Genomic DNA, 23,075 nt, shown 5'->3' with positions numbered 1-23,075 from the left:
GCACCTACTCCTCTGAGTTCTGTCGGGCACAAGAGCTGCACAGAAGTGTCATCCTTAAGCCAACTGTAACACTTCAAGCAGACAGAACGCTTGAGTTAGCTGCTGAGCCTGCTTGTTATGAAGAGCAAACAGTCTCGTGGACAGCTGACAAAACACCACATACTTTCTAAAATTGTGTAACAGGAACCATGAGCTTTCAGTAAGGGCAAGGACAGGTTTACTGTAATTTCTCTGTTGGAAGTGGAGTGATGGTGGGGAATTCCCCACCAATGAAAGGTATCCTTTTCAATTTCCTCTTTTGAGGGGTTTGAGTTCCTTATAAATACCCTCTCTGAATCTGACAGCACACAGTACAAGTCTCATCTCCCTTTGGCTTTACCCCTCTGTGGTGGTGAGTGATATTCTGAATTTGTGAGCTTCTTGAATTTGTTAGCTAGTATTTTTGAACAGGACTAATGCTTTAGCATGTGGGGTTTCTCTGTATTCATGATAGGAGCAGCAGGGAATGCTAAAACCCAAGTTCTTCATGTCCATCTGCCTCTGTGGCAGAACTGAGCTTGTGGTCATACAGAGGGCATCACTCCTTGGGGTTGGAGGGAGTGGGTTCCTGGGCTAGCCATCAGCACTGGGGCAGCTGCATGAGCACAGCTATGGATCTGATGGATGCTGGAGCTGCAGTCTCTCAAATGTGCTCCAGAACTCTTCATCTCTCCGATTGTCTCACAACTCTGTGTCAGGCTTGGGCCAGGAACCATGAGGCTCTGTGTCTGCTTCGTTCTGCTCTCCATTATCCTCTGTGCAAGTGCTGACTCAGCAATAGCCCGAGGTGGACGATTTGTCTGGGATGCACTGGGAGGTAAGCTGCTGTTACCACAGACCCTTCTCTCAGGAACCCCCTGCCTGAGCACAGCTTATTGGCATTTCAATGGACACAGTCCTCAGAGCTGGGAGGACCACAGCTCCACATTATCAGCCCCGCTGGTTCTGGTGCTGAAGGAGGCCTTGATCATCCCCCACAGCTCCTTTCCATGGGCACACCCCTGTGTAAAGGCCAATGTGGAGAAGTGCTTCTCTGTGTTACTGCTCCTAGGGCCTTTCAGTTCCTGGCTGAAATGGTACTTCACTATTTCTGGGATGACACTTTAAAGTCAAAATCATGGCTGTTTCTCTGCTTTCCTCAGGGGCAAAGGATATGTACAGAGCATACCAGGACATGCGTGAGGCAAATTACAAAGGTGCTGACAAGTATTTCCATGCTCGTGGGAATTATGATGCCGCCAGAAGAGGACCTGGTGGTGCCTGGGCAGCGAAAGTGATCAGGTAACGGAGCATATTTGTGCCATTAACACGGGTGACTAAGGATCTAGGCATTCCAGTTAGAGTGACATCCTTTTTGCCTTGTACTCAGCTTTTGACCTAGGACAGTGGAGGGGAAATAGTTAATGTCTGTGCAGCCTGTCTCTATAGGAATGGTGTCTCTCCTTCACATGAGTGTGAGCCTTTCTTCTTGTCCTCCTGAGATTCCTTAGCTCTGTGTTTCTGGTGGTGAGGAACTCTTTCCTTGTGTCCCTGCTCAGGGCAGGGGGTTGGAACTAGGTGATGTTTAAGGTCCCTTCTAACCCAAACCATTCTGTGATAACAGTTATGAATGCCACTGTGGCTCTCAGACAAGGACTGAATATGTGCTTGATCTCACTTTGAGAAGTACTGTGGAAAAGCGGGTTTTACATGAGTGAGAGAATCAAGACAAAGTGTGGTTACACACTGGTTGGCTCACATGGCCTTTTTCATTCCTGTTAGCGATGCCCGGGAGAAGTGGCAAAGCGATGTGAGTGGCAGAGGCGCAGAAGACACCCGAGCTGACCAGGAGGCCAACGAGTGGGGTAGAAATGGTGGTGATCCCAACCGCTACAGACCTGCTGGCCTTCCCAGCAAATACTAACGCCACCCCGAAAGAGCCCCTCTGCTCCCCTGTTACACCTCCTCTCCGCAGCCAAATAAAGCATCTTTTGCAAACCATCCCCCTCGCTGCTGCCTTACCTTGTGGGGTGTGGGGAGCTTGGGTCACAGCGCGGCCTCTGAGGGAACCAGGGTAACTGTCACTTGTGGGATGGTGTGAGGACATGACGGTGGCTACCGGCGGTGTCAGCACATCACGGTGGCTACCGGCGGTGTCAGCACATCACGGTGGCTACTGGCGGTGCCAGGACATCACGGTGGCTACCGGCGGTGCCAGGACATCACGGTGGCTATCGGCGGTGCCAGGACATCACGGTGGCTACCGGCGGTGTGAGGACATCACGGTGGCTACCGGCAGTGTCAGCACATCACGGTGGCTACCGGCGGTGTGAGGACATCACGGTGGCTACCGGCAGTGTCAGCACATCACGGTGGCTACTGGCAGTGCCAGGACATCACGGTGGCTATCGGCGGTGTCAGCACATCACGGTGGCTACCGGCGGTGCCAGGACATCACGGTGGCTACCGGCGGTGCCAGGACATCACGGTGGCTACCGGCGGTGTGAGGACATCACGGTGGCTACCGGCGGTGTGAGGACATCACGGTGGCTACCGGCGGTGCCAGGACATCACGGTGGCTACCGGCGCTGCCGAGGCGAGGCGGTGTCCCTTGGCTCTGGGCTGCTCTGGGAGCACGGGAGCTGCTTCCCAGCGCCGAGCGGGTTCTGCGGTCCCGAGCTCGGAGCGGACGCGGAGCGCTGAGGGCCCCTAACGGGCTGCGGGGAGAGCTGGGCCGTGGCCTCCCGGCGCTCCAGCCCGGCAGGGGGCGCTGTGGTGTGCCGCCAAGGGGCCGCTCTCGCCGCGGACGCCTCGTTGGTGCCGGTGCGGTTGTCGTTGTGGTGGTGGTTGTGGTGGTGGTGGTGTTGGTGTGCTGCCATGAACCGTAACCCCTCGCCACCTTCCAGCGAGGTGGAAGAGGAGGAGGACGCGGTGGGAAATACGGTGTACAGCAAACACTGGCTGTTCAGCATCCTCACCCGCCTCATCGAGGTGCGGGCCCGGCGGGCTGGGGGCGCCGTGAGGGAAGAGGGCGGCGGGCCCCGGAGCGGTGAGCGTATCGCGGGTGAGGTGCGGCTGTTACCGGGTCCATGGGGAGATACACAAGCAGGTTTTGATTGTGGTTTTAAACTGTGCCAGAAGCGGTAGGTCGTTGTCAGTGATCCATGGCGTTTCTCGGTAGTTGCGTACATACTGCCGTACCCCCAGTGCACACACACCCCCTCTGCCCGTTTTCTCTCAGGTCATTAGCCCTGAGAAGACAGAGCCCATCGCGAGTCCCGAGGGAATCCAGATGGAGCTGGACGAGGAGATGGAGAATGACATTTGTAAAGTGTGGGACATGTCGATGGATGAGGTAGGAGCGATGTGTGGAAGCCAGACCTCGAGGGTGGTTCATAGCTGCGGGTGGCTTCTGTGTGTTCAGTGTCCTTCTGAAAGTGGGAGAAGGCACAGAATTATACGGACTCGGCCAGCTTTGTGATTTTGATGGTACTGGTTATTCTGTTTTGGCTGATAGTGTGCTGTGGGTCATTAGGCAGTGCCGGTGTGCTGAACTAGCATCAAACGCTGTCATTACAAAGGCTGCTTTACAGGATGAGCAAGTATGTTGTGTACATTCTTAAACCGAGCACTAGTCTGCAGAAGCAGACCTGTTGTGTACTAGCTGCTGGGGCCCATGCTGCTGTTTGAGCATGTAAAGCCTATATATGTTTGAATATAAAAGAAACAAGATGGTCTGTCCCGTCTTTCCTCCAGGTGTCTAATGGATCCTGTAGTGCTGTTGTTTAGGGTCAGCTGTCTTAAATGGGGCTGTATTCACACCTGTTGAAGTTCTACAGAAAATCATGTTCAAAAGCTCAGTGTTACTAGAAAACAGCAGCTTAGCTGTAGCAGAAATTGACTGAGGTGCATAACCTGTATCTTCAGTGGTTTGATTACAGAGATAATATTGAGGCCATCTCTAAATAGGGGTTTTTTCCTCTGATAATTGTAATGCATCTTGCTGGTAAACATAGTTTCCTCTGAATGACAAGGAACCTTTTAAAGTTTAGCCAGAGACTTGCAGTGGCAATGTAACATAACTTTTTGGTATTTTTTCTAAACATTTTCAGATGCAGGATCTAGTTTTTGAGTCAGAGGTACACATACATTTGTACTTACTATTTTATTTCCTAGCTCTTTGGATCTTTTAAATAAATGTGGAAGATGTGTCCTTTGCTCACAGGTTGAGAGCTAATCCTGTGTTTTAATCTGGTAAAATGGAAAGCAGTTTTACTCTTTTGCATGGTCTAATAAAGTATTAATGGTAATCCCTACCTTGGTTTCTTTTTGTATGTCTGCATCATGTCACTGTCTGAAAACATGATGTTTGCTGAATTCTGAGTTGATGTCTCTGACCCTGTGTTGAGACAGAGAGCAAAAGACACTAAATGTGGCTTTTTGGCCCACTGTATAGCAAATCACTGGCACTCTGAATCACCACAGGGGCTGGCTGATCTTGTTTCATTGAGAAGCAAGGATTATTGGTATTAACTGTTGGGAAAGAGCTGATCTCTTTTGGCAAGTTTGACATCTCTTTGATCCAGGCCTTGTGATGTGAGAAAATGTTTGGTTTTGCATTTTGAAAATGCAGAAGTCCATCTACTTTTTCGTTCACTTTCTCCACAGGATGTCGCTTTATTTCTTCAGGAATTCAATGCCCCAGATATATTCATGGGAATTTTTGCCAAGTCAAAATGCCCTCGCCTTACTGTAAGTATTGTCTGTCAAAAAGTTGTCCCATATTAATAGCAGTAGTAAATAGCTGTGTACATGCATTTGCACATAACTCCTTCCTTCTCTCACTGCATGCTTGGATACCTTAGGGAAACAAGAAGAAAATGCAAAATCAAATCTTAATATTATTTTTTTCAGTATTTTTAATAGAGTCTAATCAGTAAGTATTTCGGTGATGCTGAAGCTGATATATGTCATTATGATGGACTAAGTTCATGAAACCTGGTTATAAGTTTTATTATAAAACCCAGGAAAGATTGCCCTTTTATTTCCTCATTATCTGTTTCAAGATTACTGAACAGAAATGGTAATGAATTTGTTTAGTCAGACATAGAAACGTATGGTGGGCTAACTGTGGCTGGACACCAGGTGCCCACCAAAGCTGCTTTATCACTCTCCATTTCAGCTGGACAGAGAGAGAAAAATATGGTAAAAAGGTTCATGAATTGAGATAAGGTCAGGGAGATCACTCAGCAGTTACTGTCACAGGCAAGACAAGACTAAGGGAAATTAGTTTAATTTATTATCAATCAAATCAGAGTAAGGTAATGAGAAGTAAACCCAAATCCTAAACCACCTTCCTCCACCCCTCCCTTCTTCCTGGGCTTGACTTTACTCCTGGTTTCTCTCCCTGCTCCCACGCCAAGCAGTGAAGGTGGATGAGAATAGGGGTTGCAGTCAGTTCATCACGCATTTCTGCCATCACTCCTTTCTTCTCACTCTCTTCCTGTGCTCCAGCATGTGTCACTCCCATGGAAGACAGTTCTCCATTAACTTCTCCAACATGAGTACTTCTCATGGGCTGCAGTTCTTCACAAACTGCTCCAGTATGGGTCCCTTCCATGGCGTGCAGTACTTCAGGAGCAGACTGTTCCAGCATAGGTCCTACATGGGGTCAGAAGTCCTGCCAGCAAACCTGCTCCAATGTGGGCTGGGTTACAGCCTCCTTTGGGCATCCGCCTGTTGTGGCCTGAGGTCCTCTGTGGTCTACAGGTGGATATCTGCTTCACCATTCACCTCCATGGGCTGCAGGGGGACAGCCTGCCTTACCATGGTCTCCACCACAAGACAACAGTGGGATTTCTGCTCCAGCAACTGGAGCACCTCTCTATTGCTTTAATAATAGGGATGGCAGGTTAGCTTCAAATCAATATACATAGAATATGCAAGCAAAACTGATTTCAAGATGTATTTGCTTTTATGGAACACCTTAACACCTAAATATGTGAGTAGTACCTGTCATGAGTGTATTTTATGCCAGTCTAGTGGCACCCTGTAGAAAAATCTGTACCATCTTGGAATCAGTGCATCATAAGAACTTGGAAATCAAACTGGAAAACGTCTTTGAATCTGTCTTACCTTTGTCTTACGGTTGTGGAAATAAAATTGTGAACTGTGTTGCAGTTTCCTCATTATACTGTGTTTTGTCTTTTCAGGAAATCTGTGTGGGAATATTAGGAAATATGGCCTGTTTCCAAGACATATGCATGTCCATTAGTAAAGATGAGAATCTTGGGTAAGTGTGTATGTGCTATATATATGTATGCATGGTGCTGCTTTTCTGGTCTCAAAATCAAGAAATATATGTTAAAGAAGGAAATAAGTTTGCCTGTCATCCCTCGTGTTCATTGACACCTTTTTAGCTGACCATGTTTGTGTAGGAAGTGCTCAGTGAAGATAAAAAAGGATACGGACCACTTTGTTTTTAATCAACAGTGAAGTTGAATCCTTAAATTGGGCAATCTTGAAACACTGGAAATGTGTGCACAGTCAGGAAAGGCTGGGTTTAACCTCAGAACATGACAACAGCTATGAAATTCACCTTTTTGTAACCTGTTTTAAACAAAAATACTTCTTTTTAGCTTTTATCCTGTGTTTTCTCTTTAAAGCCAGGTGCTACTGCAGCGTTTGTGTGACACAGACTCCCCAACTCTTCTGGAAACAAGCAGGTAGGACATCTCAGAACTTGATGCATCATTAGTGTAGTTCTGCTATGTTCTGAGGCCTGGGAAGAAAACTGGCAATGTTTCTGTCACATCGTTCTCATTATTTTGGATTTGCACTTGTACAAACAAAATGAATTAATTGGCTTCTAATTTGTTACATGGGCAATTCTTGTCTAGGTTGTTGTTGACTTGCCTCTCCCAGCCTGAGGTGGCCAATATCTGGGTTGAGAGAATCCGAGAGAACCCTTCTGTGTGTGACTGTGTGTGCTTTATCATGTCCAGCTCTACAAATGGTAAGTTGCCAAAACAAGCCAGGAATTAGTGGGTGTTTGCAGAACAAAAAAAAACCCCACCAAAGTGTGCAGTTTCAAAGCCAGGTTTTCAATTGAGAGTACAGAATTCCAAGTAAAGCTCATGAATTTAAAGTATACCAGAATAATCTTGTTCTGCCTTTGTAGGTTCACAGATACACCTAAAACCAACCGGAAAAAAAAAATAGAGGAAAAAAGCTCTGTGGGGGAATCAAAATAAGTCTCATAGAAGAAATTGCTGTTTGTCACAGTAAAAGAAAGGGCATCGTTCTTGTTCGGGAATATGCAGATATCATTTCTGATCTTGAAAAAGACCTTATTTAAATTTCTTTTTCTTTTTTTTTTTTCCAAATCAGTTATGTATGTGTGAGTATATATATGTGGAGATAGATATATATGGAAACATATATATGGAATGTGAACTGGAAAAATTATTCAGTTACCCTGAATGGCAGCTGAGGCTTTGGTACACAAATCCCTGCACAGGTACTTTGGTACACTTCAATACACTTTAGTACACTTTGGTACTGCACAGGCTTTGGTACACAAATCTGTCTTAGCAAAAATTTATTAAAAAACACATTAAGCACCTAATAATGGAAATATTTTGAATAGCATTTATGCTTTACATCCAACTCCGTTTTAACAGCAGTTGTTATTTGTCTAAGAATCCTAATTGCCTTGGGTGATATGGTTTAGTGTGAGGTGTCCCTGCCCATGGCAGGGGGGTTGGAACTGGATGATCTTAAGATCCTTTCCAACCCTAACTATTCTATGATTCTATGATGCTATGATTCTTCTCAAACTTTTGTGTTTTCTTTTTCATGAGAATGCTCAGGAATGCTGCTCCATCCAATTGCAGCCACAGACCTACATAAGTAAAATGCAGATTGGCAGGTATAAGGTTAGCAGAAAACTGCATATTTCCAGGCAAATCTTGGAAAGTTTTACTTCAGTAGCAGAAGTTGTGACTTTTCAGGAATGTGATTTTTCTTTGCAAAATAAAGTTCCTGCTTAATAAATGGGATGATAAAGTAGAAGTCACTGCACATTCCAACAATCTTTATTTATCAAGCTCTTCACCTGATCTATGCCAAAAAAAAGAGTAACAATCTTTAGTAGGCCATGAAAGAAACTAATATATTTCACCTGAATTTACTCTGAATACTTTTATATATTAGCATTTTGAGAGCTAATTTTTGCTTTTTGTTTTTAGTCTTGTTGAAATTTATACATTCTCTCTTATGCAGTTGAATTGCTGGTAAAAGTAGGAGAAGTGGTGGACAAACTCTTTGATCTAGATGAGGAGCTAATGTTGAACTGGATTAAAAATGGCACTTGTCCATCTGTGGGACCATCTGTAGATGATTCCCCTGAAGAACTTCCAGATTTTAAGATTGTGCCTTGTATACTTGAAGCAGCCAAACAAGTCCGGTATGTGAGATTTCTTTATGGTTTCATGGCTGGGGAGATTCCTTATAACCTTGTTAAGGCCTATATCTGAATTCTCTATTTCAGTGAGAGCTGCATAGTGTGACAGGTCATTAGAATACATTTTCCTGTACTTACAATTTGAAGTGAGTCAACTAGTTTATTAGCAAAGAGAATGGCAGTGACTGCTGATCGTCTTCTGTGTGTCCAAAACACACGGAATATATAATCTGTCTTTGTTTTTTATTTGTTCTGTGTAGATCAGATAATCCGGAAGGACTTGATGTTTATATGCATATTTTGCAGCTCCTGACCACGGTGGATGAGGGTATTCAGGCTATTGGTAAGACACTTGAATTGCTGCATATGATGGCACCAAGAATGGCAGTAACTTCTAGGTCATCAGACATTTGATGGGTAGAAAAATTATTCATGTATCTAGATTAAATTTGTTGGGTTGGTGGGTTCTTTTTCTTTCTTTCTCAAGTGCAGGCTCCTGATGGAGGAAAAGAGACTTGGAGTTTGCTGTATGACCTTGTTTGCCATGACCTTTGCCAGCCAGATGATCCACCGATCATCGTGCAGGAGCAGAAGACTGTATTGGCCTCTATTTTGTCTGTGCTGTCTGCTATGTTTGCTTCACAGACAGAGCAAGAATACACCAAGATGAGGAAAAGCAAGTTGTCCTTTTTTTTTTTCTGGGTGTGGGGGTTTTTTTAGGGTTATTTTTCAGTTATTTTCACAATTGACTCTGTGGGGTGAAGGGTGATTAATTTATTACTAGAGATCAGTTCAGAACACAGAATCCTGTTACATTTTTGAATACAGTAAGTTTCTTTGCTGGTAACTCTAAAAATCACAGCTAGCTCAAAGTTTGGTTACTGGATCTGTCTGAAGAGTTATAAACTCTACAGATACTGTTCAGTTTTCTCCATTGGATAAATTAATGAAAATTGGGGAATTCCTTTCATGAAATATGAGTGCTTTGTAGTTTTTTTATTTTATTTTTTTAGCAGAGGGAGATTCTGCACTTAAGTCCATCTTTATCACTTGCTACTTTTCAGTACTTTGTCAGGTCTTTAAAATTAAAAGCCTACCTTGGGAATGGGAATCAGCGTCATCTGCAGGATAAAGACATTGGAATTTGGTTTATCAGACAGAATTACCTGGATGCAAGTTTAACATTCTAGGCTCTGATTTACTACTGGGGACATTTTCCTTCTCATATTCCTTACCATTGGAATATGTTTTATAGACAAAGGTTAGCTCACATTAGAAATGGTTTGGGTTTTCTGCTACATTTCTGCTTGCTTCTTTAAAAAGCCTTTGAGTGATAATACACAACAATGTCAGTATACACATTTCTTTAGCTTTTGTATAAAATCTGGTGGTGTGTTTCAAAATTTTAATGCCTTGAAAAGATGGGGAAAAATTTTCAGCATTAAGCTTCCATTTTCTTGTTTCTTTATATTAGATATGCCTCTGATTGGCAGCTTGATTCGTATCTTACAATACATGGAGGGCTGTGGGAAGAGAGCTGGTGATAGCTCAAAGGAGTCTGAACAAGAAGAGACTGGAACAGCTGATGTAAATGACAAAGATTTCCATTTAAAAATTTTGAAGGATATTTGCTGTGAATTACTTTCCAATATGCTTCAAGAATTGACCAAGGTAAGGATAAACCAAATTCTGAGAGGGGTTTCTGGAGGGTAGGTAAGAAAAGAGACACTACTATCAATGTGAATATTTTTCTGTGCAAGTGAAGTTGCATACTGAAAATTCCTTAGGAAATTAATCAGAAGGTGGGTAGCACAATGTGTGTTAGATGGCAGGGACACACAGGCTTTCCCATCCCTTTAGGGCCAAGACTCCGTGTGATAAGTTCTGTAGGTGTATGTTGCCTTTTTGTTTGAGTGAAAGTCAATTTATTTAAGAAAAGGTAAGAACCTGAATATGAAGAAGAATATGTAAATTCGTTTTCTTCTCTAGATTTTTTTATTATGGGAGTATTCAGATTAAGAGCCTTATGATGTGTGAGCTCTCACACCTTTTGTATTTGCTATGGCTGATATGCTCCAGGAGTTCTTCTGGTGTTTTTACCCATTTTTAAGAACAAAGCACATACTGTAGAGATTCTGTGCACCATTTTGAGTTTATTCTTTCACAGCTGTTCATGACATGCTAGTTTTAATTCTTATTTCATTTTCCAGGAAAATACGTTAGAAGGACTACACCAGGGGCATTTAAATGAGGAGGCATGTTCCTGTGCATTTCAGAACCTCTTACCTCTGTATTTTGCATCAGTGAGTATGTGACAAAGACTTTAACATAAGTGAAAAAATACCCCTTGGGTGGCAAGACCTTTCAGAGCAGATGTAGAAGTAGGTTAGAATTGCTTGGACACAGATAATATGCTGTTCTAGACAGTCTTACCCTCTCTGTCTCTTCTGGCTTGCTTCAGTCAGAGTTTTGTCTAGATCATCAGCTGATGTAAGGGTAAACTGTGCTGAAATGAATGGATAACTGGAATTTGTGCTAGCTGAAAATTTGTCCAGTGTATCTTTATAGAATAATTATTCTAAGCATTTTTTTATAGGGAGGTTTTCTTTATGTACTTCTAAACAATAAAAAAAGAGTTTGGGGAAGGCAGTAATATTTCAAAGTTTAGACCAACTGAAATTGTGGGGTTTAGGAAGCTGGCATGTGGAACATTATCCACTGTTACTTGCAGTGGCTGCTGCTGACTGCTATTGGTGGGAAGGTGCAGAAATAGAAAGACCCCCTATACCAAGTGTAATAATTTTGTGTCCCATACAAGGTATTTTTTGTCTTCCCTTTCTCCTTCTCTTTTTGTGTTTGCAATTTATTTCCAGGTGGAGAGTTTCCTTGAAGTTCTGCGTGAGGCTGATCAGACACTTGCTGATAATCTAGAAAAACGTTTCCCAAGCCTGAAGGTTCACTCCTAAGAATGTACATGAAATGTTTTCCTTCTTTGGAATGAAGATTTTAACTGTTTTATTACAGTGTTTCAGAAATCAAGTTTTCAGTAAATGCAGAAGAATGAGGCAACCTCCTTAGCAACAGGTGGCTTTTAAGAAGTCTTCCAGGTAGCCCTGATTAACCTAGGGTTGATCTGTTCTCTATGGGGAAGGAAACAACTGTAAATTCAATTCTGTATCTTCCATCCTGTTTGCTCTGGTGGTGAGGAACTGTTGATTTCTGATTGCTCTTCTGTACATAGGCTTGTTTTGTTGTTTTTTTTTAATAGCTCCTGATTCTATGCTTTTCAACTTAAGTTGAAACAGCAACATGAATGAACTGAACTGAGTAGTTATTTGTAACGTGATGCTGGTTTCTTCTAAGTTGCTGTTGGCAAAAGGGTTGGTAGGAAATCCTGGATGTCCTCTGCTTAAGGGTCTTTAAGCACCTGATAAAAACAGAGTTAAATTACACAGACTTATTTGCATTTTCCTTTTGTTTTTCTTTTTCTTTACTCTTACAGATCATATCAGCAGCTTGAGCAGGTATTCTATTAGAAATGTTTCATCCTGGTCCTTTAAAATCTTCACACTTCTTACACTAAAACCTCTTCTATACTGTAGTTCTGGGTTGTGGCATCTATGTCCTGTGCAGTTTAAAGGACTTGAGAATATGGTTACCAATGGTCTATGCTGCAGCTTCCAACTATTGCAGCCAGTCTAGAGTTAGACTTGTAGGTCAGGTTTGGTTTTAACCTGTGGTGTACTTGCAAGCTTCCTGCTTTTTAAAGCACTTCAGTTTCAGGGGAGATTAAGGTGTTAGGTCCCTTGCAGTAAAGCCTGTCTACATTCTTCTAAAAATCTCACTTTTAATTATATTCTATTTAACTGCGTTACATTTTTAGATCACATGCCTGCATGCAGTGCAACTAACATTTTCTGTGTCTGAAAAGACAGTACAGTAACACATCAGCTTCATTGATTCTATAAATAAAAATGGAAAACAGTTGGTCTTTATAAGGCTTGAGATGTAAAAGAAAATGGAAACCAGAGCATAGAGAATAACTTAGTACCATATACCTATTCTCTGGCTCTCCAGGTTTTTATAGAAATCAAGTGCTGGGCCATGTTTTGTTTGCCCTGAGTTACCTGTACATATGGTAGAATACAGTATGTGTATATATATATAGCCTTTTAATCCAGACTTCCAGTTTTCAAAAACTGCTATTTAATCATTCCTTTGGGCTGCCAGCAGCATCTTATTTGTCAGCAGGGGCTTTAGAATTACAAATATTTGGCTTGTGTCACCAAATGGAATTGCCCTGGTTTCTATCCATTTTTGTATGTTAACGTATATTGAAGAAAACTGGTAACTGTGAATAGGATGACAGCATTTTTCATACTACTTTGATAGTTTTGGGGTATTTTCTTAAACCTACAGATTTGTAATAAAGTTTCTTTTTTAAAAAACACCTGTACACTTTCCTTCATTTTAAGTGTCAATTAGATTTGTTTTCTGAGCCACTGGAAATATCTGTTACTCTCAAGTATGTCATTTGTAAGAGGAAAACTGAACCTCTTTGTAGTGTTAATGTCCTGTAAAATACCTTATCCTCCATTGGATATTCATTTTAACTGTCCCTTGCTTCTTTCTTAGCAATTTCTAAGGTGTGGAAGTTAATGTGTCTTTCATCTAGCTGGTAACATTTTTCTCAGCTCAGTTTGTCCCCTGGTGTATCAAAAGTAACTTTATGACAGTCCACCACAGTTAAGAATTATTTCTGGGTCGTGTCTTTTGAAATTTGATGTAGTTGAAATTTTTCAGTAGTTGTTTACTGTAATACACAAAAAAGCTGAGCAGAGATCTGTTATTTTGTTTCTTCTTCATTTCAATACACAAATATCCAGTATTGGCTGATTAACTGTTAAATGTGGTATCAGTAATTACAACAAGTAGGTGAGATACATGATTTCCCTGATAAAATTATTGCCTGAGTGGGATGATACCTAATGCTTGTCATGCAGTAGAAAAAATGGCCGATGTTAGTGGGAAAGCAGCTGAGTCCCATCTTTGTGCTCTTCTGTGACATAAGAAGCTATAGGAACGGGTCAGTCAGCCTTGCTTCAGCAGGATGGTAATTCAGGAATGCCGGCAATTTTTATTTTTGATAAACATGGTGAAATGGAAACTAAATTCCCCTTTTTCCCCACCAGACAGCTCTTCTTTTGTGGTCTGTGCTGCATGGGTGGGCCACCACTGCCTTTAGGAGCAAGGGGCTGGTGCCAGCTGAATGCAAGGTAAAGGCACAGTGTTTTGGCATTCAGGGTTGGAAGAAACAGTGGTAGCAGGTGAACAGTGTGTTTGGAAATGCTGTGCATGTATTTCATCATCTTGCCAGCAGGGACCTCCCTTAGCCTGTGCTTTGTAAGCATCACATCTGGTTTTTGAGGGGGTGTGTGTGTTGGGGGCATGTTTGGTTTTTTGTCGTTTGGGGTTTCTTTGTTTCCTCTCCTAGCTGTGCTTTTGACACCAGCTGGCAAGCCACATCTCTCTGAGCTAGTTGATTTGAGAATGGGTGTCTGTCCACAAGCAGGTGAACAGCTTTATTCCAGACCCAAGATCTGATTACCTCCATAACAGTGCCCTTTGGGGAAAAACGAGAAGTGCTTGTCACTGCAAAGCTCTGAACAAGAAGCAGGTATTACAAGTATTGAACTAAACTAACCGAAACTCAGTCCTGCTTCGATAGAACTGGATGTCAACTGTGACATGAGAACACCTAGAAAATAGAGGTAGAAATCAGACTGGAAGGCCTTATTTTAAATTAGGCTTAATAGATCCACATAATAATTTCAATAAAATATAGGATTCTAACTCTTTTTGACTCGCATTTTATGTATATTTGGCAACTTTATCCTACATAGTAACTTTTCTGGAGGGGCAAAGCACTGTAAAACCAAATAAATGTAATATTTGGAGAAAAAAACAATTATATTAGAATGCTTCATTTGTTCTCTTGACAGTGTGAGGTTGCTGCTGCTGTTGATAACCTAATGCTTGCCCAATATTCATGTCACAAACCTGTGCTTTCTGGTAGACTCAGCCATATTCAGTTCACTCTTCCTTTTTGCCATTACTTTTTTAGTTCTTATTTTCTTGTAACTGCTGTGGTGGTTAATTTTTCTGTAAGATTATGTGTTAAGATTGACCGCTTGTAACTCTCTTTGGCTGTAACTAAGATAACTGAAACAAAATAAAACCCAAACCCAGAAAAAATCTTTATTTGTAAGTCAGCCTCTTCCTAATTAATTACACTGGTATGAAAAGGGATGGATGTTACTGTAGTTTTTGTTTGTTTGCTTTGAAAATCCATGCTCTTTCCCACTTTTTTGGCTGTTACTGAGAGTTACAAAAGTAGCAGTTACCTTTTATGCTCAGGAATTTGCTTGTGTTTTTAGAGGAGAATCTCTTGGTCACAGCAGTTCCTTAGCATACCCTTTATTTCCCCCTCAAAATTAAATTTTGGCCATTTTTATCTTTTTTGATGCTTGTTTATTATTTTGTTCTAGATGATGATGAAATTCATATGCTCTGCCAAACTCAATGAGAAAGGAAGAACCAGGTACACCTGGGGCAAGGACCAGTCTGCTGTAATATTATTCAATTTCTCAAAACTCCTTCATGTGAAGGCAAACAAACATAGTGAGCAGCTGTGTGTTTGCTCCCCAGTCACAGCCGCCTGCATCAGCCATGCAGTTAGTATGCCCCTCAGTTGGAGCTGACAAGGCATGTGCTAAGTGAACCTGACATCACAAGGTTTGTAAAATAAACCAGGTTATTTCTAATAGCTATCAACAGAGGTTTTGCAATGGGAAATATGCCTCCTATTCCTCCTTTTATTTGTCTCCCTGATTCAATTATTTAGCTCTTAAAAAGGTTTTATAATGTAAGGAGCTGACACATCTGAGATTGTTAATAGAAAAGGTTTGTTTCTGAGTTGCTGTGTTGTGGAAGAAAATGAACAAACCTAGGAAAAAGCCACTGGGGTTCTGTTTGCTTGCTTTCTTCCAGTTCAGGTCTTTGGGAGTTATCTGCGCATCTTCATTATGTGTCAGAAAATTCTGAGAGATTAATTTTATACAGACTAATGCAAAAAAGAATGCTTGGAAAGATAACAGTGGTAGGATGCTGTGAAGACAATAAGACTAATACTAGGGAAAGAAAAGAGATGAAGAAGGGATGCTGGAGAAAGAAAACAGGAAGAAAACCACAAGAATAATGATAAAGGGGATAAATAGCAAGTGTGATGTTGAAGAGGAAAAGAATAGTCAGTAACAACGTTAGTATTGTAGATCTGTCCAGGTGCAATAGTTAGTGTGCAGTCACCTATCAAAAAAAGTACAATATTGTTCACTTTTTCTGATTTCAAAACTGAATTCCCTTTGTAGTTTTTCCTGCTCTCGTGGAAGTGAGGCAAATTTAAGGTGAAGGTAGGGTATTAAAAGCCACAGCAGGTGGGCGATCTAATATTCCTTTATTACATTATTATTGTTATTATTTATTTATACTCCCCAGTTCCCCTCCTCCATTTGTCTGGCTAGCTGAGGCATCAGGGAGCTGTTTCACGATGGAGGTGAGGCAGTCTCAGCTGTTGCATGCCCTTGCCCTGCACAGGTCTGGAATCTGCCAGAAGTGAGATGTGAAAGCAGAGTCCTACAGAGTTGATGCTTGTGTTGCACCTTCGTCTGAAATGAGCACAGCAGACTACAGCGTGCTCCTGGATTTGATAACTAGATAGGTATTGAGGGAAGTGACCTGCTTGGTACCTGACTCTTTTTACTCAAGAACAAAACCCTGCTCTGTCTGTAATAGCAGTCAGTAAAAGTATGAATCTACAACCTTGCATTTGACTTCAGAATTTTTATATGAGAACATATGTATGCAAAATTAAAATTTCTGTGTGATTAGTATATTCTGCTACTACTGGGATTAATATCCAACCCATAATATAACATGCTCATACATCCATGGTAGTTTATTCGTATATGTGGAGTAGACATAGTGACCAACTGCACATTTATGCCTGTAATAACTGAAGTCCCGTGTCTTTGACACTTCCCCCAATTTATGTCCCTTCATCCAATTTCCAAGGAAACCTGAAAAAAGTAAATGCACCTTGATATTCTGTGTTGCAGTGGTGGCAATTACTTACTCTGTGCTTTGGGTTATGCAAACTCCATTTTAATTTGCAGTGAGCTTATATCAATATTATTTTTGTTGTCGTGCTCATCGTTTTTGGTGACAGCTCTGTTTAAAGAAGTTGTAACTTTAACAAGCCATCTGTTAACCTTACTCTAATGAAATCACAAAAATAATTTCCTGGTCTCTAGTTGTAGACCAGCCATCCTATCTCCTGTCAATAGGAGGATATTGAAACACACAGGAAAATACGTGCACACTTTTATCTTACCCTGCAATATAGCCACAGTGTCGTACTTTAGTGCAGCAACTGTAATTAGCCAGTGACCTCAGGAGGTTTTATTTTCCATTAAGAATTTTCTATAGTGCACGAACTCAGTGGATAAAGAACTGGCTGCATGGGCACATGCGAAGAGTTGTGGTCAATAGTTCAATGTCCGGCTGGAGACCAGTAACAAGTGGTGTCCCTCAGGGATTGGTGCTGGGACCGATCTTGTTCAACATCTTTGTCAGTGACATGGACAGTGGGATTGAGTGTGCCCTCAGCAAGTTTGCCGATGACACCAAGCTGTGTGGTTCTGTTGATACGCTGGAGGGAAGGAATGCCATCCAGAGAGACCTTGACACACTTGTGGGGTGGGCTGATGCCAACCTCATGAAGTTTAACCATGCCAAGTGCAAGGTCCTGCATCTGGATCGGAGCAATCCCAGGCACACGTATGGGTTGGGCAGAGAAGAGATTCAGAGCAGCCCTGGGGAGAAGACTTGGGGGTGTTGGTTGATGAGAAAATGAACATGAGCCAGCTTCAGTGTGCGCCTTCAGCCCAGAAAGCAACCGTATCCTGGGCTGCATCAAAAGGAGCGTGACCTGCAGGTCAAAGGAGGTGATCCTGCCCCTCTACTCTGCTCTTGTGAGACCTCACTTGGAGCATTGTGTGCAGTTCTGGTGCCCTCAACATCAAAAGGACATGGAACTGTTGAACAAGTCCAGAGAAGGGCCATGAGGATGATCAGGGACTGGAGCACCTCCCATAAGAAGATAAGCTGAGAAAGTTGGGGCTGTTCAGCCTGGAGAAGAGAAGGCTGCGTGGAGACCTCATAGCAGCCTTCCAGGATCTGAAAGGGGGCTATAGGGATGCTGGGGAGGGACTCTTCATTATGGACTGTAGTGAAAGGACAAGGGGTAATGGGTTAAAACTTAGGCAGGGGAGGTTTAGATTGGATATAAGGAAGAAATTCTTTACTGTTGGATGGTGAGGCACTGGAATGGGCTACCCAGGGAAGTTGTGAATGCTCCATCCCTGGCAGTGTTCAAGGCCAGGTTGGACAGAGCCTTGGGTGACATGGTTTAGTGTGAGGTGTCCCTGCCCATGGCAGGGGGTTTGGAACTAGATGATCTTAAGGTCCTTCCCAACCCTAACTATTCTATGATTCTATGATTCGACATGTATTCAACATTCTGTCATGTATTCAACATGAGGGTTTCCTCAAATCAAGGAGGAAGGCTGGGCACAGGAACCATGGGAAGACATGTAAAGTTTGTCACCCTGATTGGTGAAGATCTTGATTTCATGAGTTAAGAGAGTAGAAAGGAAGGAGAAACATTTAATCTTAGGTGAGAACAAACAAACCTGCAAAATAACTCAAAATTTTGTCACTTGGCATGAGGCCACTCATATGGCTGAATGGAAGGAGGAGAAATAGTGAATAGAAAAGGCTGGAGTAATGGGAAAAGAAAAATGAATACTGAAAATGTGGAGAAGCAAGAAAGGACTCCAGCTTTGTGAGCTCTTTAGGTAGATGTTTTTGAGGTGATGAAGATACACATGGGATATTGCCTATGAGATGGCTAATCATGTTAAGTCCAAGGAAAGTCTTTGACAGACCTGAAAGTATTGGCACTGTGCAGTAGGCACAATGAGAAAATCCCAACCCCAAATGGAGGGAAGATTTGTGCTTTTTCTCTCCTTGGAGAGGTTTGGCAACTCTTATAAGAAATTGGGATAGCTGCAGAAGACACTGTAATGGAGTTGCTCTGGAGTTGCCCAGGCTGATTCTTTTGTAGTGCGTATGTTTACAGATACAAGGGACAAACCCAGCAGGAACAGCCAGGTGTAGAGCCAAGAGACAAACTTCTTGCAGTGTTCCTGCTTCTTCAACCTTTCTGGATGCCAGAGCAGGTGGGCAAGGACAGTATCCAGCACTGTGTTATGGCAGCATCTGTGTATGTCTTGGAGCCCATCCTGCTCACTTCCCTCATGACCAGTGTTCTCAACTGTCAATTTAAGGATCAGAATCAGATCTTTTATCACAATGTGAGCACTGATTTTCACCAACAGGTCTGGAGCACACCCTCAAGATGGAAAATGCTGAAAAGATGTTGAAAATACAGTGCTATTCCACAGCTGTCTTCTTTTGTATTACAAGAGCTCTGCATACTGCAGTACCCTCTCTGTGGTAGTTATGTTTGGTCTACAGTATAAAGGTCGAGGGTGCTGTTTTGGAAGAATCTGCTGGATACGACTTGGCACGATGTGGTTGCCTTTATAGGAAAAGGAACTGCTGTGATGATTTAATTAACCAGACATTCTGCTGATTCCGGAGTTTACTTAGACTTGAAAGAAATAAACTTAATTAAATTAAACAAAGCTTTTTCTTTCCCACACATGCTCTAGGTCCTTTGACTTCATCCGAGAGCCAACAACAACCTTATGAATAACAGGTGCAGTCTTTTGTTGTTGGCCTGTTGCAGAAGGCTATCAGGAGAAAGATTATGCACAGGTGCAGTATGTGCATGGCAGCAGAGGAAGAGGATATATGGGGGTTTGAAATCTGTTTGTGTTCCTGTGTTAGGTTTGCAGAAGGATAAAAACCATCAAGGCTTTGGTGTTGCCTGTTGCAGGTCAAGTTAATTTGACAAAAAGTGGTAATGCTTGAGTTGAAACCTTCTCAAAACAAAGGGAAGATGTAAAATAGGCTTTAATTCAGTTCTCAGCTTATCCAAAGGTGTTTTGAATTTAACTGCTTTAAGCTGTGTAATTGCTTGGTGCCTTGTGATGTGATTCAGCAGCAGATCTGGATTATGTGTTTTCCAACAGCCAGAAGCAGCTGTTTGTTCAGTTGTACTGCTCAATCTCTGTGTTATTGAGAGTATAGTCACAAATTTAAAGTGGTTTCTTTGTCCAGCCACAGATGGAGAATGTTGTGTAAAAGCACATCCTTGTTGCAATGTGGTCTTTCTGCCTCCTCTCAAATGGAGCTGTTCCTGACAGCAACTTAGGCCTCTCCTAACACTGTTTCTTCATTTCTGGTCTTGTTTATGTGCTGGAGAGTTTTGTGAAGGGAGATACAATCACAGGAAAGACAGTTCCCTTATGTTCTACTGCATACACTTATGTCATGTGTTTGTAATTTCCAAATGACACAGCATGTGTCTGTGCTATCATTTACATCATTTATGGTGTGCTAGGCCAAATTTACCAGCAAATCTCTCATAACTACTTCTACTGTGTGATTTATTTTTTTCAGATGAATTTGTACCTGCCTGTCAGGAAATTCATTCTCGACTCTATTTGCTTAATTGTCTGTACTAATAGCGGAAGAGAAAGTGGGTGGGGTGAAAAAGATTAATAAAAGCAAGAAATATAAAATCTGTTCATTCCCCTTTGTCCTCTGGAGCAATTCTCCCATCAATTGAAAACAAAGTTGATGAAACACAATTTGTTCTTGCCAAAAACCTGATTTAAGAATAAGCAAATATTTTGTCCAGTTAATTTGCCAGATATTAGAATTAGTTTGACTGATGCAGAATGAACTTTTTTCCCATCTTTCTAAAAATTAGTACTCTCTTTTCCCATTCCTAGCTCTTTTCCATTTAATTCCTAAAAGCACTATGAACTGATGGGAGGGTGTAGCGTTAATTCACTAAATATACTGATGTGAATTGTACGAACCTCTGCATGCACAAACACATCTTTGTTAAATCTTCATTAACCTGTTCTGGTCTACTCTTTCATCCTCTTGTCACTATTCAGTTATATATCTGCTCACAGTTTACCACCCTGACTTTATATCCATTACCCTGGTTACTGTTCAGCTGATGCTTTAGCATTGAATATTCTTATAATGCTGTATCTCTCTGAAACAAAAGTTTGCACCAGCCATTGCTAAAAGCAAAGCCCTCTAATCAGGCAGATGAAACTCATTAGTGTTACATTTCAGGGAGCCTTTCTTTGATGCAAACTAATTATTTTTGCCCCATTGCAAAATTGTCCTGACTATAATGGGAGCTAAAATCTAATAAGATGAAAGAAACTCAGAGGGGAAAAAATGTCTGTCATGAGGACACAGTGAGATGAACAGCTTTTGCCAGTCTTGGAAATGATGATATGTTTTACAGCTCCGAGGCTGAACATTCTGCAGTTGCTGATGGGTTTAAAGTGCCTCCTGTGAATTGATGGGTTTACATTGCTAGCTGGTTTTCATCCTTACAGCAGAAAGTAACTGTGATTTAATTTACTTTGTTCATGCTGGCCAGTGTTAGTGCCTAGACCAGAATCTGCCCTCAGTAGTCTGTTTTGCTGTGTGAACACAAGGATTTCAGTGTATAGGGGAGTGTCTGAAGTGTGCAGACTGAAAATGGTCCTGCAAGCTCTTTTCTCTTTGAAACACTGACGGAACATAAGAGATCAGCTAGGAATGAAAAATCTGTCTGTATCCTCTATTTCAGAAAGGCTGATCATTTACAGCAAGGAGGTGAAATGAGTACAAAAAACCTGCTGTAAACAGGCAGACCAAATGTCTTCTGTGATTGTTTGGACCTTAGAGTCAGTTTTTGATTTCCCTTGGCCTTGCTATTTTTAAGGTGTGTGAAATATACCGAAGTCAGTCTTTCTGCTTCTTACATTTGCCAAGTCTAATGTTGGATAAATTCTAAATGAGCATGATAGAGCCTGGTTACTGGTGAATGAATGCTCATGGTAAGGCTGTGTTGTGAGAAGTGCCTGAAGAGCTCTCATTCTGTTTTCTAAGTGGATCAAAGTCTGCTGAATCGCTTTTTCAAGCTGTGCTTACCCATATCATTAGCAAGTACAAAGCTTTCTCCTTTGTTAGCTTGTTCCACCTCACTTTAAATACAAAATATGCTACTGTTAGATTAATTAGGCCAGCAGGCTGAGGTTAACAAACAGTCATGTCTCTTATCAGCAGGCTTATTTGTGCATTTGACTATTTTGCTTTGTGTTTGCCTGTGATGTGAAAGAACTGGATAATTATTGAACTTTTTAAATCGACATGATAATGTAGTAGGAATAGAGCTAGCAGCGTGCTTCCTCAATGAGTGGAGTCCACTCCGACAACACTTTCTGCTGGTTGGACAAGTGTAAGGATCTGATCAGAAGTAATCCCTGACTTTGGATCCTGTGTTGCTCTGAATGCTAAGAGTGGCTGTTTTCAGTGCTGGTGGCTGAGGTTGCCTATGGCTCTCATGCACTATTCTTTTTTGAATGCTTTGTCTTTCGTATTCAGGTTAAGCATTTTGCAACCTGTTCTCTGAGCTCTCTGCAGCTCACAGCAATAGCAGTTTTGATGCCAGAGCCCTCAGTACTAAGCAGCTTGTCAGCCTCTGTCCCTTTGCTGAAGCTTAGGGGCTGATGGCCAGGGTTGGTGTGCTGCAGCTCTGTAACCTTAGCTCAGCCTGCTGCGTGAGCAGCTGGGAGCCCCCCCTTTCACCTTGCCTGAGCTATACAGCATGTGGGCTGTACCTGGGCAGTTTCCCTGTTGATGCCAGCTTGCCAAATTGACTTCCCAGCTTGACCTCAGACCTGCTTGACACTATGGACTTGTCTGGAGATGTGTTGGCTGCACCTGGATGCCATACCTGGGCCTACCCTGCTCCTTTTGCTTGGGCACTGTGGCACTGCCCACCTGCCTGGCTGGCATCTTCCCACCAGCAGCTGTTAGCAGGGCTGCAGAATCCTGCAGGAGAGGACATGGATGTGTGACCCTTCAGCTTTACCATCAGGGTAGTTGTTTAACCACCCTGGCAGGAGGGTAGGATTAGCGTGCAAGCCTGACCCGACAGTATTGTAAGACTCAGGTTGTACCAATGGAAATGCAGTATTTCCTTGTCCTTTCTAAGCTGTGCTGTATTTCCAGGCAGTATGTAGATCAGTTTGTCAAGCTTCCAGCTTGGCCTTCCCCACCCTTGATTGATGATTGCTGCTGGACTAAAGCCTTTTTGCTGTAGTAAAACAGGCAATTTTTGCCAACTGGTGCAGGACTGGGGCTCTGTTGCTTCCTGCAGATTTAACTGGAGGTGACTTGGCCAATACTGAGCAGATAAGAAAAAAAGAGGTTGTAATTGGCATTTCTGTACCAGTAAGTCCAGAGAAGTTGGAGCAAAGAGCTCTTGCAG

At 42.3% G+C, this 23,075-nt stretch overlaps 2 protein-coding genes across 3 annotated transcripts; both read left to right on the top strand.

The window, feature by feature from the left end:
* The first annotated feature begins 251 nt into the window (after positions 1-251).
* Positions 252-2,019, top strand: LOC101868847 (serum amyloid A protein-like). Of its 2 annotated transcripts, none has more exons than XM_005153283.2 (4): positions 252-391; positions 738-856; positions 1,182-1,320; positions 1,801-2,019. In XM_005153283.2, exons 2-4 carry the CDS (start codon positions 754-756, stop codon positions 1,940-1,942), a joined length of 384 nt encoding a protein of 127 aa, XP_005153340.1. In that variant the 5' UTR covers positions 252-391; positions 738-753; the 3' UTR covers positions 1,943-2,019. The 2 variants fall into 2 exon arrangements, with proteins under 2 accessions (XP_005153340.1, XP_030908475.1); XM_031052615.2 differs by having other exon boundaries at positions 376-391; positions 698-856; positions 1,801-1,966.
* An 815-nt stretch (positions 2,020-2,834) lies between these two features.
* On the top strand, positions 2,835-14,736 carry SAAL1 (serum amyloid A like 1). Its single transcript, XM_031052705.1, has 12 exons — positions 2,835-3,009; positions 3,260-3,373; positions 4,687-4,770; positions 6,231-6,310; positions 6,684-6,743; positions 6,918-7,033; positions 8,302-8,485; positions 8,743-8,825; positions 8,970-9,158; positions 9,957-10,153; positions 10,693-10,785; positions 11,356-14,736. Exons 1-12 carry the CDS (start codon positions 2,896-2,898, stop codon positions 11,446-11,448), a joined length of 1,407 nt encoding a protein of 468 aa, XP_030908565.1. The 5' UTR covers positions 2,835-2,895; the 3' UTR covers positions 11,449-14,736.
* Positions 14,737-23,075: the final 8,339 nt, after the last annotated feature.

The sequence above is a fragment of the Melopsittacus undulatus genome, chromosome 4, assembly GCF_012275295.1.
Source record: "Melopsittacus undulatus isolate bMelUnd1 chromosome 4, bMelUnd1.mat.Z, whole genome shotgun sequence".
NCBI lineage: Eukaryota > Metazoa > Chordata > Aves > Psittaciformes > Psittaculidae > Melopsittacus > Melopsittacus undulatus.
The sequence above is the reverse complement of the archived record's forward strand: the minus strand, read 5'-3'. Positions and strand labels throughout refer to the sequence as shown.

What these genes read in the sequence shown, in the direction of transcription:
- LOC101868847 (XM_005153283.2), top strand. Translation starts at nt 754, where the DNA reads ATGAGGCTCTGTGTCTGCTTCGTTCTGCTCTCCATTATCCTCTGTGCA. An exon ending in TGTCTGGGATGCACTGGGAG is followed by an intron (nt 857 to 1,181) that starts GTAAGCTGCTGT and finishes TGCTTTCCTCAG; the next exon opens with GGGCAAAGGATATGTACAGA. An exon ending in TGGGCAGCGAAAGTGATCAG is followed by an intron (nt 1,321 to 1,800) that starts GTAACGGAGCAT and finishes CATTCCTGTTAG; the next exon opens with CGATGCCCGGGAGAAGTGGC.
- SAAL1 (XM_031052705.1), top strand. Translation starts at nt 2,896, where the DNA reads ATGAACCGTAACCCCTCGCCACCTTCCAGCGAGGTGGAAGAGGAGGAG. An exon ending in TCCTCACCCGCCTCATCGAG is followed by an intron (nt 3,010 to 3,259) that starts GTGCGGGCCCGG and finishes GTTTTCTCTCAG; the next exon opens with GTCATTAGCCCTGAGAAGAC. An exon ending in TGAGGGTATTCAGGCTATTG is followed by an intron (nt 8,826 to 8,969) that starts GTAAGACACTTG and finishes TTCTTTCTCAAG; the next exon opens with TGCAGGCTCCTGATGGAGGA.